At 43.5% G+C, this 17,101-nt stretch overlaps 1 protein-coding gene across 1 annotated transcript; it reads left to right on the top strand.

The window, feature by feature from the left end:
• Positions 1–558: 558 nt before the first annotated feature.
• Positions 559–15,407, top strand: poglut1 (protein O-glucosyltransferase 1). The gene is made up of 11 exons (XM_083634102.1): positions 559–645; positions 1,779–1,869; positions 4,093–4,236; positions 4,847–4,982; positions 5,178–5,299; positions 7,268–7,327; positions 9,607–9,706; positions 10,090–10,148; positions 12,462–12,629; positions 13,234–13,290; positions 14,058–15,407. Exons 1-11 carry the CDS (start codon positions 573–575, stop codon positions 14,212–14,214), a joined length of 1,167 nt encoding a protein of 388 aa, XP_083490228.1. The 5' UTR covers positions 559–572; the 3' UTR covers positions 14,215–15,407.
• Positions 15,408–17,101: the final 1,694 nt, after the last annotated feature.

Below are 17,101 nucleotides of genomic sequence, written 5' to 3'. Positions count from 1 at the left end.
CTCTTAATCACCTCTGCCAATATGTTCAAGTAGAAGGCCTTGAAATTAATATGCAGAAATGAGGGCAGAGAAGCTTTAGGGATTTCCTCAGCATCCAATCAGCATTGACTTTATGGACTATATCAAGGAATAAAATGTGGGGCCTGCCTGGGTAGTGGTGGAAGAGATTAGATCTCACATAGACAAATTCCTGAAGATTGACTTATTTGGTCCACCAGACACTAAAAGTGATCGTGAAGTAGCCTATATTAAGTAGGCTATGTGAAAGGAAAATGAATGTGAAAGACAATGACCAGTATATAGCTTTCATTGTTATCATCAAATCAAACAAACACAACATTCATAAAGCAGCAACTTTACGTCATACAACCCATTGAACCACCCAAGCCAAATGTTGTAGTGTGTAGGCAGTGGCTGGCACTACTAAGCAGTCATGTACGCTCCTCTTCAAATGATACGGTAGCGGTAGACCTCTTGCGCGTTACCGTAATAACTGCATTCGGACTGAAGTAATAGATCACAGATCGGCACTGTTTGTTCAGAGTCAGACAAAGCTGGTGGATCAGGAGAAAATGGAGCGCTCATGGCTGTGGAGCTTTTTTCTACTGTTGCAACTCTGTGCTTTGTGCCTGGTTGGTGCATCAGGTAAGAGGCTTGCTGAGACCATTGACTTTGTTGAAAAGCGCAAGTAGCCAAATAATAGTTTGCTACGTTGTGCATCGCTGTGCTTCGATCGACAAACTTTCGAATAACGCTACGAGTCATTCATCAACTTGCTAGCTAGCTAGCTAGCAGGTAGCTAACAACTAGCATCATTTCTGGTGTTACCAGTTACCAGTTAGAAACTGCAGTACGGTTACGGCGAACGTTGTAAACGAGCGTAATTCATATTTAACGATAGATGTGTCCTTTCTCTTTTGTTTGTAATATTAGCGTTATCAGATATCTGACAGAACGTGGGTGAAGTGACGCACACGCTAACAGGTCTGGGAAATGGCAACGCAACAGGTGTTGTCGTTTCTCGTAGTTACGGATAAGTTTCAAGAAAACCGCCGCAATTCTTTCAAAGTTAACGCTAGTATTTTGTACAGATGAGCGAGGATGACATTTCACATGTTTGCGTTTGATAAACTCACCATCCTCAGCGGTTATGGAGAAAGTGCAAAGTAGCGTAGCTAAACAACAACACAGGTAACTCCAGCAACGTGCAGGGTCTCATTTCAGAGAGCCTGGTGACGCGAGGGAAATTAATTAGCTAGTTTCGATTTGGAACAATTATTCTCAAGAAGAAGAAAGAAAGTCTTGACAACAACACACACACACACACACACACACACTATCTGAAAAGATGCAATGCTGAATACATTTGTTTAATTTAACTTATTACCGGTTTGTGAGAAACGCTTATAGACAGGCTATTATTACAGGCCCCATTATGCCATGCTGTCATGATGTGATATTGTTTGATTGATCAATTGTATACTTTTAAACGAGTTATTTTATATTGTATGAGTTTTAAACACTGTTTTCAGGACAATGCTTAGCCTACAATCAGCCTGCTTAGAATAGACAGGCCCATAGATAGATCATTTATTACAAAGTTTTCATTATAGCTCAGATTTGTTTGTACTATCAACACATCAAACACATCATGGCTCCATCATTCATGTTCTCTCAGTCATCATGACCCATAAGTAAGCCAGATAAGATTGGTCCCTCCCGACCCCCTTAGAATGTTTCCTCTGACACAATTTCCCACTACTTGTGTGTTCTTGCAGGTAATCAGTGGCAGAGATTTCGAGAGAAAATTTCCACAGCTGTTGAGGAGCACACTCCATGCAGCCCTGCCAACTGCAGCTGCCATCTAAGGTGTGTGTGATTATACTACAATAAATGGAATGAAAGAGAGTTTCTTCCATATATGTTCATGTGACTTTTTACCTGTGTTCGGAGCCCAAGTGGCGCGTGGGTCGGAGTCCGTTTCAGACTGAAAACATAACTTGTCTGAGATTACAGGTTGAGAGGCGGGTCATAGTAGCATGTTGATGATTTGATTTGACAATTCTGGGGACTGGCTTTGGCATTGGCCAATCCTGGCGTGTTCCACCTCCAAATCGAGGGGGATTCAGCGGTTGTCGTGCTACGCGAGTGGGATCCGCCAAGTACCAGGCAGCCAGTTACTTCTTTGTGGAACGAGCGGACAATCCGATGCATGGGTGCTGCCCGCCCGCCTGGAATCTCCCGAGGGGTGACCCCTGACAACCAGGCTCTCAGGCGCGCGCCATTATCGCTATTGCGGTAAATACAATATGCCTGGAATGCGAGTTTAAACGAGCCAGTTACATTTCTTTGCATTCTCAGACATTACCGTTTGATTTATTTAGTATGTTCTATACAATTGGCGAAGTTAGTAGTTAGTTTATGGGCTCGAAATTCCGTCAGATGACACCTGGGCACCTGGGGCCATTTTCTCCTTCATTTGGAAGAGAAAATTATCCTGAAATGAAGATTTGATTGACAGCTGCCATGTTGTGATATGATTGGTTGAAATGGGGTAGAAATTTTATAATACTAGGTGACGTCAGCAAACTGTAGATTACTGTTTTGTGAATGAAATCTTGAAATGTGAAAAAGTGTGAAAAACTAAAGAAATTCGATTTTTGTGATTTCTTTTCAGCATACATTATTAAATAGGTGCTGGTGCACTGCATACCCAGGTATTTGAACTAAAATAAAATAAAAGGGTTCAGCTCGACTTTAACACTGCAGCTTGTTGTGTTGCATGTACACAGTCTTTTTCCACTAGTGGTTATGTGTATCTTATTCACCCCTGCCTGCTGGTAGACAAATAAAAATATGCCAATAAAGTATTTGAATTGGGTGGGAGCTAGGGCTGGGACGGATCAGAAAACCCACGGATCGGATCGCGTGACGGATTTTGAGCCACGGATCACGGATTTTTCGGATCAGCAAAAAAAAAAAAAATAGGCTATATCAGATTTTTTCTCTCAAAATTAGATTTTCGATTAGAATTTTTAATACTATTATACTTCTCTAACCATTTGTTGCCCTGCACAGCTCAAAAAATATTTTTTTCTCATGACACAATTTATGCTTTTACTCTGAAGGCAGAACCCAACTTCCTGTTTTAGGTGGCACTGCGCCTAACTTCCTGGCTGTTGCGTGCTAACGTAGTCACTTGACACGAGTAGGCTACAGACCAGACCGGGTGAGTCTGGAAACATAACGTTGATGCTACGTTATGCTACTCGGTGGCCCCACGTGTTGTTTTGTTGTTATGTGTCCAAGGCAACATTTCACCGTCCGGTGATATGTGTTCGTGAAACGTGTGCGCGCGTGTGTTAGTGTGTGTGCGTGTTGTGGCTCTCGTTATATTGTGCAGCGCGCAACATGCTGCTCGCATTCCTGTGCTTTTTCAGAGGTGTTGAAATAAGTTTGCTGTCTTTAGTAGCCACTAGCCACAGCCTTCAGAGAGACTTTACAGCGAAGGGATGAGGAAGCTCACTTGTGCTTGCCATGATGATGCCTGTCTGTGTCTGGCTGCGCTGCAGGCGTTCTCATACACTAACGTTAAACGTTAAATGAAACGAAAGGGGGGGGGGGGGGGGTCCGCGGACCACGACGTTCCGAACCGTGTGCCGAACCGTGGGGGCTGATCCGTACGGGTCACGGATTATCCGTGATCCGTCCCAGCCCTAGTGGGAGCAAGATAGGGGAGACCTAATAGAGTAGTGCTATATATCCAATCCTGGCCCAGCAAGGGGCAATGATAATATGGAGATTTTAATTCCAAAAAGCACACCACCAGTAGCCAGGCTACTACGCCAGCTGATTTCACTAAATTCAGTCAGAGCGGGAAGCTTGTTAGTGAATTCAGCAGTTATAGAAGGCCCTTCTCCCTTGATGGCACGTGATGGGACACTGCAGTAGATGCTGAGGCAGGATTTCCATCCCAGGCCAGCAGGAGGCAATGTGGTGCCAGAGGCAGGAGTACTAACTACTGCTAACACACTGGAACCTTCATTTTTAGCATGTCGCTCGCTTCTCTCCGCTTCTCTATTTCTATCACAGTGTCCTCCAGGATGACCTGCGACCCTTTAAAGAGGGCGTGTCGGAGGATCTCATGGCTGCTACCATTGGCCGAGGTGTGGGCACCCACTACCAGGTGATCGGGCACAAGTTGTACCGAGAAAACAACTGTATGTTCCCGGCCAGGTACGCACTCAAATGAAGAACCCGATGTGATTTATGCTGAATGTTAAATTTGACTCCTTGTTTTCCACATAGGGCTACATTGTCTATGTGGAAAAAGAGTAGAGTCCGCACACTGCTGAACAAGATGTCTCCCAGACGGATAGATTTATTTCTTTCGGTCTCACATGACCTTCTGAAGAAGGTCATGTGAGACCGAAACGTCAAGAAATAAATCTATCCGTCTGGGAGACATCTTGTTCAGCAGTGTGCGGACTCTACTCTTTTTCTACATTGTTTGACCCCTTGTCCTGCACCTGCAATTTTGACTGGATGTGCGCGCTCTACTCTCTTTTGTACATTGTCTATGTGATCATTGAGTAGTCTTTCATAAAGTCTAGTCCAAACCTAAATTAAAGGTTTGGGACTAGACTGAGCATATCTCATTATTACTGTAAATTGGAACAAATATGGCAATGTACAACGCACGCGCACACACACACACACACACACACACACACACACACACACACACACACACACACACACACACTCTTTGGACTTCATGATTGGGCCATTAAACATACCCCACAATTGTTTGTGACGGCTGCACCTCTGTGATTGCTGTTCCCAGGTGCAGCGGGGTGGAGCATTTCATCCTGGAGGTGATCGACCGGTTGCCAGACCTGGAGATGGTGGTCAACGTCAGGGATTACCCTCAGGTCCCCGGCTGGGTGCAGCCCATCCTGCCTGTCTTCTCTTTCAGTAAGGTTAGATTCTGGACAGTCGGCTGCATATTTGCACATTGGCATACACGCACGCACACACACACACACACACACACACACACACACACACACACACACACACACACACACACACAGACAGACACACACACTTCAGAGACCGGTCAGCAAGCGTTTTGTTAAGCCTGAATTGTTTTTGTGTGTGTTTGCTTCGAGTAGACGTCCGACTACCAGGACATCATGTACCCTGCGTGGACGTTCTGGGAGGGCGGGCCTGCTGTGTGGCCCATATACCCCACCGGACTGGGAAGATGGGACCTGATGAGGGACGACCTTAAAAAGTAAGGTTCAGCACCCAGGAGAGAGGAGCATAACAGATACAGCCATATTGCTGTGTTTATCTCCTGCATGCTAAAAGCTATGTGTGTGTGTGTGTGGGGGGGGGGGGGCTAAGGACCCTATAACGAAGGATAAGACATCACTCACGTCACAGCATTCAAATTTTGCATTGGGGCCAGTTCTATTGAAGTGAATGGGCCAGACAGGGAAAGTCCCACTATAAACTATCATGTCTGTGTCCTTTCATCTAGGATTGAAAAAATGCTTCCATCAGATTAAAGAAAGCACATTATGTGATGTTGACTGATGCCCTGTTCGGTCATGTATCATGATGTAGTTACTGTAGCTAATCCAGCTCTATTTTGGACCAAACGGGGGCTTGAGTTGAGCTACATGCAGCTGTTGGACAGAGACATGATCTGTTTGGAGACCAATAATAAGGAAAACAAACGCGCACATTTACATAAAAAAAACACATCAGTCAACATCACATAATGTCTTTTCTTTCATCTGGCGGAAGCATTTTTCAATCAAAGATGAAACAACACAGATATGATGGTTTATAGTGGGACTTACCCTGCCCGCCCTCATTCACTTCAATAGAACTGGCCCCAAAGCAAGATCCGAATGCTGTGTTGTCTTATCCTTCTTTTTGATGCTCCTGGAAAGGGGAGGGGGGGATTGGGGGCAGGAAACGTTGTAGAGTCTCATTAGAAATGCATGCGAGTTGTCTCTGAAAAGTTTGAATTCTTTAAACCTCACCTCTTCCTAACATATGAGCGAGGTCCGGCTTACGAAGGGCGAATGAGTGTCCAGATATACTACTGGCCATGTCCAATACGAGCCTCGCGTCCAAACATGCCCCTATTTTGAAGGTGGTGGGAAAGTGGCTTCGCAGAAACCGAGCCGTGGCGAGCGTTTTTTCAATCAAGCGACACCACGTGGCCCAGTCTGCTGGCTGATGCACGAGCGACACCACGTGGCCCAGCCTGTTGGCTGATGCATGGAGCGCATTAGGACAGCTTCACTGGGAACAACACAGGGCTGTCCTCTAACCAGTCGACAGACCCGCGAGTCGACAGATTCCTCAAGTCGAGCAGTCCTTTTTTTTTTCATTTAAATTCCAATCTTAATTTAATTTGTTAATTTATTCTTGTTTAGATTGATTTAGGCCTATTCGTTTTTGAGAAATCGCTTTGGAAATGTCATTTCAAAGCAGCGGCAATGTCTTATTTGACTTTAGTTTCATTTGTTTATTCATGTAGGCTCCATGTTTTAATGTTTAAAATGTTTGAGAAAAAGTAATGAAATGCACATCCAAACCTGAATAGGGCAGGTGCAGAGCTAGAGGTAGAAACTAGAAAGGAAAAGAAAGTTTGCACACTGCAGGCCTCCAAATTAGATTTTATTTATAATAAAACACTCAAATTTGGAGCCCTGCAGTGTGCGAAGTGCAAACTTTCTTTTCCTTTCTAATGTTTAAAATGTTGAAATAAAAAATGTGTTAATTTAAAAAAGAAATAGATGTGTCCTGCCTGTCTCATTATTCAGACAAATCCCCATTATCCAATAGCCCAACGTCGGCATTTCAAATCTTGCAGGATCATAGTCTCTTATTGATTTTTAAATGCTCAAAATATGTCCCCGTCACTCAACAGAGTGCATTGACTGTTAATGTGGTCAAAATAATTCCTGAAGATATTCTATATATTTTTTATAGAAGAATAGTCGAATATTCGTATTGGACAGTCGAATTCGATTCGACTGGCAGAATTCTGAGTCGAGGACAGCCCTAGAAAAACAGAAACTGAATCTGATGTTCGCTCGCTCGCATCACGTCCACACTTAGGAATCGGTGTAATCAATGCACGATGCTCTTACCTACTGGGTTTGTTAGCTCAATCTCTAACACTCCTATAACAAATCAGTATATGTTTCCGTTTTTGACGTATGTATTCGTGTGTCGTTAGGTCTGCAGCACAGTGGCCATGGAAGAAGAAAGAGTCCAGAGGGTTCTTCAGAGGATCCAGGTCAGTCTTGTGAAATAATGACGCCGTTGCTTTGCCTCCGTTTCAGTCATCTGCATTTTTTTTTCCTCACTTTGAATTCTCCATTCACTTTTCCTCCCACTTCCTGCCACAGTTTGTGGCACTGTTGCAAAGTGACAGACTTTATATGAGCTCTTTTATGAGGTGACTATTCATTAGCCACGCCATGCCGGCCACTCCAGAGGCGTTCATGTATTGCTGTGCCTTATGCTATGAATGGCCTCTTAGTCAAAACAGTGTTCCTCCCTCCATAAATCATAAAACACCTCTTTATGTCCTCCTCCTCCTCCTCCTCCTCCCCGTCCCGCTCCTTATTCTCTCACTCTCCCTCTCTCCTTTGTATCCCTGTTATTCCTCCTTTCATGTTTTATGAACCGCTTCTGCTCGATGGGCCTTTTTCACAGTCGCCATTTTGTGTCTAAAAGGCAGAGTGAGCAACACACAGGTGCAGCCAAATCGTTAATTAGGCCCCTAAGCACTGGGACACCTAAGTTGGAAACTGCGGGGGTCGGGGGATCGATACAGCATAGTATTGCGATATTTTGTGGGCAATACCGTAAATTCCGGACTATAAGCCGCGGCTTTTTTCCCGTTTTTTGGCCTTTTTTGCCCCCTGCGGCTTATATAACGGTGCGGCTTATCTATGGATTTTTCCAGCAAACGGCCACTCGGGAACCTCCAAAATCTATGGATGTTGGTATGAGGCAGAACGAGAGCAAGACAGACATTATGAGAGCGAGACCCTGATTGGATGATGTTGCAAAAAATGTGCCTCGCGACCTGATTGGAGCACTGTGCCACTACTCTCTCTCAGCCACTACGGTAAAACACCCTCCCTCCTCCCTCGCTCCGGGGGGAAAAAGGCAGCGATTGAGCCTGAAAGACAGTCTGAATGAAATTGAATGTAACATTCCCAATTCTATGTATTACATTCTAAAAAACTAACAGCAACATTTTGGAAGGCTAAGCCACACAACTAGCTCGTTGTAATCTAACATCATGCTTCAAAAGATGGAGAACTGGCTGTGTTACGACGATGGCGGCGATTGAGCCTGAAAGCCATGTCTGAGACAGTAGCGAGACAGGAACAACAACAGCAGCAGCAGCAAAGGATCATGCACAAACCCGAGACGAAAGGGACTGTCCGTCAGGGCGCGGACGACTGTGTCAGCAACTCCCTCCCGACTACCAGGAGAAAATTACAAACTTCGGCGAATTCACACAAAGAAAGATCAAGGAATATTCCATCGGACCGGAGCAGATCATAAATATGGATGAAGTGCCTTTGACGTTCGACCTGCCTCTCACTAGGACTGTTAACAAGAAAGGTGAATCGTCCATCACGTTGAGAACCACAGGTCACGAGAGAACGAATTTCACTTGTGTTCTTGGCTGCACAGCATCTGGAGTAAAGCTCCCGCCGATGGTGATTTTTAAGCATCTCACAATGTGTGATTTTGTCTGGGGATTAGTGACCTGACTTTTGTTTTGTTGAAATGTTAATAAATGGGAGCTTCCCCAAACAGCCATCTCTTTCCCGACAATCCCCTCTGTGCACGAAGCCTTACATATGGTAATTAAACATCAAAACACCCGCGGCTTATAGACCGGTGCGGCTTATATATGTAAAAAACAGTCAACTCTGCAGGTGCGGCTTATACACCGGTGCGCCTTATAGTCCGGAATTTACGGTATATCATATTGTATCGAATGCCAATTATCGTGATATTTTATTATATAAATTGCCCAAGTGCATGCAACATTTATGGTTTTTATGACGGTGTTGGTCAGTCTGTCTGCTTGATGATCCCTTTTTGCTGCAATAAAAATGATTGAAGTGAGATGAACAGACTGGAAACTTTATTTCATTAGATAAAACAGATTTTTCCTTTGGGGACATAATTTGCAGTTGAAAAAAGGGTAATAAATCACAATTTATTGCAATATCGCAATACTAGTATATCGCCATACTATCCTATCGTGATAATATCGTATCGTGAGGCATCTGGTGATTCCCACTCTTATTGGAAACCCTAATTAATGTTTGATTGCACCTGTGTTACTAGCCTGGGTAAACCCAGCCCCCACGTGACCTGCTCTCAGACAGTCTCTGCTCACTAGTCACAACGTGACTGAGAGCAGGTCTGAGAGCAGGTCACGTGGTGGCTGGGTTTACCCAGGCTACTGTGTTACTCCCTGCCTTTTTTAAACACCAAATGGCTGCTGTGAAAAAGGCATATCTCTGCCTATATGTTTGATAGGACGAGTCCAGAGCGCGACCCTCTGGTGCTGCTCTCCAGAGAAGCCCCGGAGCTGGTGGACGCAGAGTACACAAAGAACCAGGCGTGGAAGTCTGAGAGGGTCAGTCGCACTGAAATCACACCCGACCACACCCGGGTCCAATAGCATTTACAAAGACCTCTGTGTGGGTTTGTTTTATCCTGCTTGGCATACCAGATGGGTGGGGTCACAGCATGAGGACAATTCAGACAATTTGCCTATATACATGTATCAAAAACTTACCAAACATACATAATATGTTGAAATGCTATATTGAAATGCTCTCTCACCACATTTGTGTACACTTCCAGATGTTAATTACTTAATATGAGCCTACAAACTAACCTACAGTATATACCCCAAACATTTTGTTTTTATATGTTTCTCTCCGTCGCATTTCATTTGGAGAAGCCAGTTGTTGCTTATTTACTCATCCATTCCAAACGTCTTGGTTTCTGTCTTAGGACACTCTAGGGAGACCACCAGCCAAGGAAATCCCATTGGTGGATCACTGCAAATACAAGTAAGCTTGAATTTCACAATTTGGATTTTTGTGAAGTTTGCGTTTCATTCCGACAGCATTCATTTATGTTCTGTAGCTCAGCGATGTAGCTCGGAGATGCTTAGTTTCTCAGACCCCGCTACTCTGTATTCCCCGTGCTGTTTTTTAGGTCAGGGATGAAATGAGACTAATTGAAAATGCTTTTAGCTCATTCAAGATTAAATACTAGGCCTTGTTAGGCAGCATCAGCTTTGCCCGCTGTTATAAAGGCAGCTAAGGCCATGTTCACATTACAGGCAAATCTGATTTGCTGATTAAGTCATTAATCATCATTATCTTGATTGGTTTCCCAAATCTGATTTGGGAGTGTGTAGGCATGGGTCGATTTCCGGTTTTACCGGTTCGGTTCGGTATACGAGCCCAAACCGGTTTGATCACGTGCAAACCGAAAAAACCTAAAAAAAAAAAAAAAAAAAAAAATTTTTTTTTTTTTTTTTTTTTGCCAGTTTATTCTGATTGCACTATTGTTCGTATTAGCCTCTTCTCAAGTTGCACTAGTAGGCAAAAGTCTTATTTTGTTTATTATGTTGATGTTTGAAGAAAAGTTAAGCTGAATAGTTATGAGAAATAAAAACAGTGTGTTGTTACAGTTAAAAGGTTCTGCTTATTTGTATTCAGTGTTCGTGCTGGTTGGCAGCATACCAGCTTAGAGGTGCATTATCGCCACCAACTGCAGCCGCTTTGATACGTTTTTTGGGGGAATATCGAACCGGTTTCAAAATGTTCAAACCGACCCATGCCTAGGCCCTATATTGTGTGAATTTGTGAGTTTTGAAGTTTAGAAGGCAGCTCAGCTGTAAGCCAATCCATTCTGATTGCACTGCTTGTGTTTTTATTAGCCTTTTTCTCAAGTTGCACTATAGGCAGAAGTCTTATTTCATTTATTATTTTGATGTTTAGAAGAAAAGTTGAGCTGAATAGTTATGAGAAATAAATACAGGGTGTGTTTGTTACACAGGTGTCCTGCTTCTTTTTATTCAGTATCATTGCTGGTTGACAATACCAGCTTAGAGGTGTATTATCGCTATCAGGTGGACTGAAGTTGCACTACAGACAGTTATGGGCCACACTCAGGAGCCCTGCTTGGAAAAAAAAAAAAAAAAAAAAAATTTAATTACAAAAAAAATCGGTATACCGGTTCGATCCGGTTTAGACGGCAATATCGAACCGGTTTTAAAATTTTCAAACCGACCCAGCCCTAGGAGTGTGTCCGCACTGCCACAAATCTGATTCTCAAGTCGGATCTGTGTGTCCAGACATAAACAGCCTATCTGCATGGGTTGCCATGGTAACGACGTGGGCGTCAGTAAATACGTACGTTGGCGACGTGGTTTTCCTGCGCAGAAGCATTTGATGACGAGTTGCGAGTGACGTTCAAATCAGATTTGGTGGATCTGCGCGTCCGCACTGAAGTCACATCAGTCGAAAGCAGATTGGAAACTACCTCCATATGTGGTTTGGGTCAAGTGACACAAATCAGACTTGGAGCGTCCAGACTCATAAAACCAATCTGGATAATGTCATTAATAGGTCACTAAAGTTCACAAATCAGATTTGGCCTCCTAGTCTGAACATGGCCTTAGTGTAGTTGTTCACTTTGCAATTTTTTTGCTCATAAAATATTTCAGAAAATAGATCATAAAATATTCAGTATTGAGTTTCCACCGGATCTTAAAGATCACAAAAGCATCATGCTAGTGTCATACTCACTGATAGATCATTGACTAAGCTCACACTGTTCCTTCAAACCTGTGACACACATTACATAAGAGTCACTGAGCCGCGTGATACAATGAACTGTGCAGGCACTGATATTCATGCTTAGCTTCACATGCATGTTGTAGACCACTATAATCGCTGGCATAGCCATGAAAAGTCTACCCACCCATGACTCTGTTCTTTACAACAAGGACAATAAAGCAAAGTCACAAAGAAATAAAAGAGACTTTTTCAATCACTAGCTAATATTACACATAGCGTATCATACACCTGTGATAGGCATGGCATAATGGTATGGTAGTGGATTTTTGGGCGTTGAAACCCGAAAACCCTGTTACCTTTTCCTAAGACACCATAGCTGCGTCCCAGCGGCTGGAGTTTATTCACTTTGACCAATCTGGAATTTGTGACCGCTCAAGATGATGTGCAACGCCTTTTGGAACGTTTTAACAATCCCATCAATGTCCGAGCAAGATGTTTCAACCAAGAAATCCACCAGATAAAAAAAAAAAAGAGTTAATTTCACAAAACTCCGCTCCTCCTCTTCCCACGCAGATACCTGTTCAACTTCCGGGGCGTGGCGGCCAGCTTCCGCCTCAAGCACCTGTTCCTGTGCGGCTCGCTGGTCTTCCACGTCGGGGAGGAGTGGCAGGAGTTCTTCTACCCGCAGCTCAGACCCTGGGTCCACTACATACCGGTCCAACAGGACCTCTCTGATGTCAGGTAGCTCACCTCACCTTCTGCTGGTCTCCACACCTTTCCTTCTTGGGCTTCGGTGGCTCTCCCCACTCTAGATGGAGGAGGATTTAGGGGACATGTTTAATTTGTGCAGAAAAAACAACTTACAGTAGGTTATCGTGTGTTACTGGACATGTAACTATTACATTTGCAGTCTGAGCCTGAGCCATCATACATATGTGCTGTATCGCAATGGATCATGGCATCTTTCTACTAGGATATTTATCTTGTTGAGGAAAAAAACGACTGAAAAAAGGATTTTAATAAGCATTGATTTTTACATTTTGGCTGCGATGCCTAAATATATTTGTATTTATCAAAGGCCAAAGTGGTTTTCGCCTAAAAATGACTTAATTCCAGGCCTGATATATTATTGCATAGATAATGATTTACTCTACACAATGAAGTGCACCCTTATTTAACAAAGAAAGGTATCTCAAAAAGCATCATCTCAGAACTGGTATTATTGGCACCAGTGTGGGTATTTAATACAGATGTTAACGACACTCAGGCCTGGTCTCATCCTTGTGTGTATGGTGAATGTTCAAAGTGTCCTTCCATGTCCCGACGCCCTCTCCTGTCTGTCCAGGGAACTACTACAGTTTGTCAAAGAAAACGATGCCATCGCACAGGAGATCGCCTCAAGGTAATCCTCCCATTGAATATTGAGGGAAATCTAGCACACTTGATGCAGTATGGCTCTAGCTGAAACATAATGAGCGCTGCAGTTACACAGTCTGTCCATTTCTAGTCACAACGGCAAGTACGGGGGCACGGTGGCTCAGTGGTAGAGCTGTCGCCTCACAGTCAGAAGGTCCTGAGTTCGATTCTCGCCTGGGACACTGTGGGCGCTGTGGTTGTGTTCCCCCCCATATCCTCAGTGCCCACTGCCCAGGTGGGGTATCTCGTCGTAAGGGCCTTTCTGTCTGTGTGGAGTTTGCATGTTCTCCCCGTGCTCCCCCCAGGGGGGTTCCTCCGTATATAACCCCCCCACTAAAAACATGCAGAAGATCAGATCGTCATCGTCATCTGACCAGTGACGACAACATCCGAAGTCGGTCCCCGGGCGCTGTACGAGAAAAAGCGACCACTGCTCCTGGCCTGCCCCCCGGAGGAAAGGACAAAGCCAGGATGGGTTAAATGCAGAGGACAAATTTCACCGGCCACCGTCAGCATGTGTGTGTTGTGGCCCTCCGTGCATGTGTTGATGTGTGATCGTGTGACAATAAAGACGGGCTTGTCCGTCTGAAATCGTGTTTTTTTTTTTAAGTGGCTAACACACACACACACACACACACACACACACACACACACACACACACACACACACACACACACACACACACACGTGTGTGTAAGTAACCCAACCAATGTCAGTGTCACTTTCTATTTCCCCCTCTCCTCTCCATACAGAGGCCAGAAGTTCATCCTGGAGCACCTGCGTATGGATGACGTTTCGTGCTACTGGGAGAGACTCCTCACGCAGTTCAGCCAACTGCTCAACTACAAACCCGAAAGAAAAAGCAACTGCAACCAGATCAGCCACAGAGCCAGTAGGACAGAGCTATAACTGTGAGGCAGCTCTCGAGAGGTCATGAATGTAATCGCTGCACCCCCGAACCGCCTGTAACGAGCCATTTCTTCAAGTCATGTCTTCATATTGACATTCCGTTTAGTTGAACTCACACTACACGTTTTCTCCTTAGTTAATTTAAGCAGCAAGTAGTAGTCTTAATTTGACTAGAGGAGGTGGAATAATTAATTTGCGAGACTGTCTGCATTGCTACACTGCCCTCTGGTGAGCAACTGGGAAAAACACTAGCAAATGTACCATGTTCCACTACCAACAGTTGAAGGTTGAACACAATAAAATGTCCATACACTAGGGCTGGGTGATATGGTGAGTAAGTAGAGTAAAAGTATTTGTATAGCACCTTTAACACACAAAATCACTAAGTGCTGTACAGTATTAAAAACAATAGCAATGACACAAACAGCACAGTGCCGTGTAGATAAAAAAAACAATAGAGACACTGACAAGTACAGTGTAAAAGACACAATTTCCAAATTCAAACGGGGAATAGACTAAATAAAACAAACAAATAAAAACGGAAAATAAATAAAAACGTAATAAAATCACTAACTTTATCCACAAAACATTTAAGAAAATTATTACAATCAATATATTAGAAGAGACAGGTACACGTGGAGAGGCAGGAGACACTAGAATGTATAGTCTCAAAGAGAACCTTTGAATTTCTTTTTTCTCGTATTTTCTTTGATGAGATTGGCAGAATAAGCAGTCCTAGCATCCCTCGTCATTTTATTAAAACTGATTAAAAGCTCTTTGAGATGCAACCGATGGGCTTCTAGTTTAGTAAGTAAGTTAAGTACGGTAATGCCTTATTTATATAGCACTTTTCAAATCCAGAGATCACAAAGTGCTTTACAATAAAAACAGGCAGCAGGTTAAAACAAAATAAAATAAGCAAATAGGCAAATAACACAAGGCAAGAAACAACATCAACAAGCACAAATTAAAACAGTGATAAGAAGGCATGAGGCGCACCGGCCATAAAGTGCAGACAATCCAGCAATCAAAAGGTACAGCAAATAAGTAAAATGCGCCAGTGGGATCAAATTTAATAAAATGTCTGTGTTATGCTTTAAATTAAAATGGTTCATGGATTACATTCTAATCTCCATTTAAAAGTCAAGTACGTTGACGTTTGACGTTAGTAAAATTAAGCTTAGCCCAAAATCACAAATCGGAACAAGAATAATAATAAACCGGCACAAAAACAATGGGTTTCAGCCCCTTCGGGGCTTGAATCCCTAATGAGGAGGTCCCCGGTATATTCTCTATCTTGTAAGGGGCCCTTGGCTGAAAACATTGGAAAAGTAATGTTAAATAAAGTTCGACTGAGCTCCAGCTATTGTCAAATGTGGCCGTCTGCTCAAACTATTTCATACAATAATGATCCTAAAATACAGCTGCCTTGTCTGCAGTCAGGATATGTATGTCTTTATCTGTCCAAATCTGTCCAGAGAGACGGACTCAGCCGCACGCTGTCACGGCTGGCGATTTCCTTATCTGAGGTTGGTTGGTTGGTTGCCTGTTTTCTTTGCTGTCGCGCTGGAAAACTTTGCTGGGATCAAGCCTGGGGTGGGGAGCTCCGCATTCAGCTGCTCCACCTGAGGAGAATGAAGCTTAGCCACCTCCTGGAATGGTTTGACTTTAGCAAACAGCTCCTCATACATTCTCTTCCAGCCTTCAGTCTCTGAACTTTGAGAGCTTTAGCAAGTTGTATCTGGGCCTCTTCCTTCTCATGTTGGAGCTGAAGAACGATCTGATCTCTCTCTTTCTCGAGCTGTCCAAGTGCCTCTTCTTTCTCCCGTGTCTGCAGCTGCGCCTGCTCTAGTTGGCTGATCAGGGCTGTATGGCTTGCCTCAATGGACTTCATCTTCTAGTGACTTTCCACAGGCGTTCAGCCTTCCTACAATTACCCCTAAAACTGCGGATTGTCTCATTAATCCAGTGGGAGGATTTTAACAGAGATTTGTCTCGTTTTAAAAAGGGGCTACTGTATCCAGTAAAACGGCTTCAACTGACCTACTTGAGTCATTAGGAGTTCGATTGAGGGGAAAGTCACTGTGCTTACTGACCGACAACCAAAACTGTCTTTAAAAACGACAGCGAGACCTCCGCCACGCCCTGACGACCTGATGGACAACATCAAATGACCCAATACCTCACTGTCGATATTGCGATAATAATGTAGGGAGGACTATTGGTGCTTTCACAATATATTCGCACAATTAAGTTAATTCTAAGTCGTGGATTTAATGACTAAGTGAGTAAAGGCAAATAATAGAACAGCTAGAGCGATCTGGTAAGTTCAGAAAATGACATCACTCTACTGTAATGAAAAGAAAAGACTTATGCCATATCATGATATCCAAAATCTAAGACTATATATTGCCCAACCCAACCATAATACTGTATTTACTTGTGAAGTGCAAACAATGCAACATTACTGTCAATGTCTGTATTTGGGCACACTCTGCCATCCTGTGTCACTTAAAAACACTAAGCAATAGATCACGTCTACACTAAAGTGCCGACAGCAATCAATACTGACTCCAGAGTAATAACCGGCTTATATGTTTTATTCTGACATGCAGAGAACACTCATCACACGTTTTAGCATTTGAAGAGAGTCCGTGTTGGACCTCGAGATGTAAAGTGAGGTATAATGGTACAGAAATGTTGAATATGTTCTAGTATTCGCATCGCACTGTGAATAAGCAGATTCTCGCTGTTGTAAGGCCATGTTCTTTTTTATGACACTCTTTGTTTTACTGTAATGAAGTGTGGTGTGTGTCGGATGGTACTTTATATTGTGTTGATTTGACCAAAACGCTGGGATCATGTACCTGGTGTCATGGCTTGCACA

This window comes from Poromitra crassiceps, assembly GCF_964638095.1.
Source record: "Poromitra crassiceps genome assembly, chromosome: 3".
Classification (NCBI taxonomy): Eukaryota; Metazoa; Chordata; class Actinopteri; order Beryciformes; family Melamphaidae; genus Poromitra; species Poromitra crassiceps.
This window is presented reverse-complemented; position numbering and strand designations above follow the sequence as displayed.